The sequence below is a fragment of the Vitis riparia genome, chromosome 16 (genome assembly GCF_004353265.1).
Source record: "Vitis riparia cultivar Riparia Gloire de Montpellier isolate 1030 chromosome 16, EGFV_Vit.rip_1.0, whole genome shotgun sequence".
Taxonomy (NCBI): Eukaryota; Viridiplantae; Streptophyta; class Magnoliopsida; order Vitales; family Vitaceae; genus Vitis; species Vitis riparia.
In genome coordinates this window covers 14,167,385-14,169,329 of record NC_048446.1, presented here as the reverse complement: position 1 = coordinate 14,169,329, position 1,945 = coordinate 14,167,385, and the positions used below count along the sequence as shown (strand labels likewise).

General features: G+C 48.7%; 1 protein-coding gene across 1 annotated transcript; it reads left to right on the top strand.

Annotated features, from left to right (window-relative positions):
- Nucleotides 1-349: 349 nt before the first annotated feature.
- Nucleotides 350-1,664, top strand: LOC117932901 (protein EXORDIUM-like 3). The gene has a single exon (XM_034854210.1). It carries the CDS (start codon nucleotides 362-364, stop codon nucleotides 1,427-1,429), a length of 1,068 nt encoding a protein of 355 aa, XP_034710101.1. The 5' UTR covers nucleotides 350-361; the 3' UTR covers nucleotides 1,430-1,664.
- The last annotated feature ends 281 nt before the right edge of the window (nucleotides 1,665-1,945 follow it).

Genomic DNA, 1,945 nt, shown 5'->3' with positions numbered 1-1,945 from the left:
AATCACAGAGAGTGCCCTCCCAAAGGGGCCAGAGAATGGACCCTTAAAATCAAAAGACGTGAACAAAAGGCATAATTACAAAGCTACCCCCAACCCTCAAATTCCCGCCCTATACAAAACAAAAAGTGATCAGACATGCGATGAGATGACGACGGACCATGATGAGGATGCTCCCATTCTGACCTGTAGGCCCCACCCTCACAACTATACTTTAAGAATCTACCTGTCCTCCATTAACCCTCATTTCCATACCATGAGCGCCCCCGCACTCGAATATAATTAAATCAAATTATAGTTGATCATTTTCAAAATTTAAATTAATTCTTCTCTCTGTGTATATATATAGCCTCCGCAGCATCAGATGGCATACTCAGCCACTCAAATGGGCCAGGGCTGTGTCCGCCGGTTCTCGGCGCCCACTCTTCCCATGCTTCTCGCCCTTATCCTACTTTTCCTACACCTCTTCGCCGGCACCGCCGTCGCTTGGCGGCCGTGGCCTAATCACAATGTAAACGCCACCGATCTCCAGTTCGGCGGCTCCAAGAAGTACGAGGGCTCATCGGAGTTCGTCCACCTCAGGTACCACATGGGTCCGGTGCTGACGGAGAACATCACCGTCAACATCATCTGGTACGGCACGTGGCAGAGGGCCCAGAAGAAGATCATCCGGGAGTTCATCAACTCGATCTCCTCCCGCGACGCCAAGCGGCCCTCCGTCGCCGGATGGTGGCGCACGGTGACGCTCTACACCGACCAGACGGGCGCCAACATCTCCCGCTCGCTGCACCTCGCGGCAGAGAAGAGCGACCGGTTCTACTCCCACGGGAAGAAGCTCACCCGCTTATCGATACAGTCTGTGATCAAAAGTGCGGTGACAGCCAAAACGAAGCCGTTGCCCATCAACCCAAAAAGTGGGATCTACCTGCTCCTCACATCTGATGACGTGTACGTCCAGGATTTCTGCGGTCAGGTCTGTGGCTTCCACTACTTCACCTTCCCATCAATAGTGGGCTACACGCTGCCGTACGCCTGGGTGGGCAACTCCGCCAAACTATGCCCAGGCATGTGCGCCTACCCCTTCGCCGTACCGGATTACATCCCGGGCCTCAAACCGCTAAAATCACCCAACGGTGACGCAGGCATAGACGGAATGATAAGCGTGATTGGCCACGAGATTGCTGAACTGGCAACGAACCCCCTGGTGAACGCATGGTACGCCGGGACGGACCCAGTTTTTCCAGTGGAGATTGCGGATCTCTGTGAGGGGATTTACGGCACTGGCGGTGGGGGTTCATACACCGGTCAGCTCTTAGACGGCGAGGATGGCGCCACGTACAACATGAATGGCATCAGACGGCGGTTCTTGGTTCAGTGGCTGTGGAGCCACGTGCTAAGTTATTGCACTGGCCCGAACGCACTGGATCAGTAATATTTCCCTATTTCTTTCTTTCTTTTTTTTTTTTTTTTACTTTGAATTTTTTTTTTGGGGTGTTTTTGTTGGGGACCTGGTAATGCATAATTAAGTAGTTGTTAAGTTAGTTAAGTTTGTTAAAAATGTAATAATATTTACGTATACTTTGTTCGTATACTAAATAGATTTTGTGTTTCCCGCCATATTTTCAAGTAGGTGGAGATGGGGTGGAAAATACATTTTTGTTTGTGCCGGTGGCGTGTTTTTGTTTTTTCTGTTTTTTGTTTTCTTGTTTCTGGTATTTTTTGTTTTTTTTTTTTCAAAAATTGGAAGAGAAAAAAGAGAAAAGAGAGAGGGAGGGGGACTGGGGGAGGAACAAAGCACATAGGGACATGCGATAAAGGGCCCTTACCTTTTGCAAGCTTCGCTTTTCCGGACACGAAGCAATTATTTTGTTTTTAGAGAATATATTTCATAACAATATGGCCACGTTTGGTTCGGGATACACTAAGGATAGATAGAAAGAAAAAATGA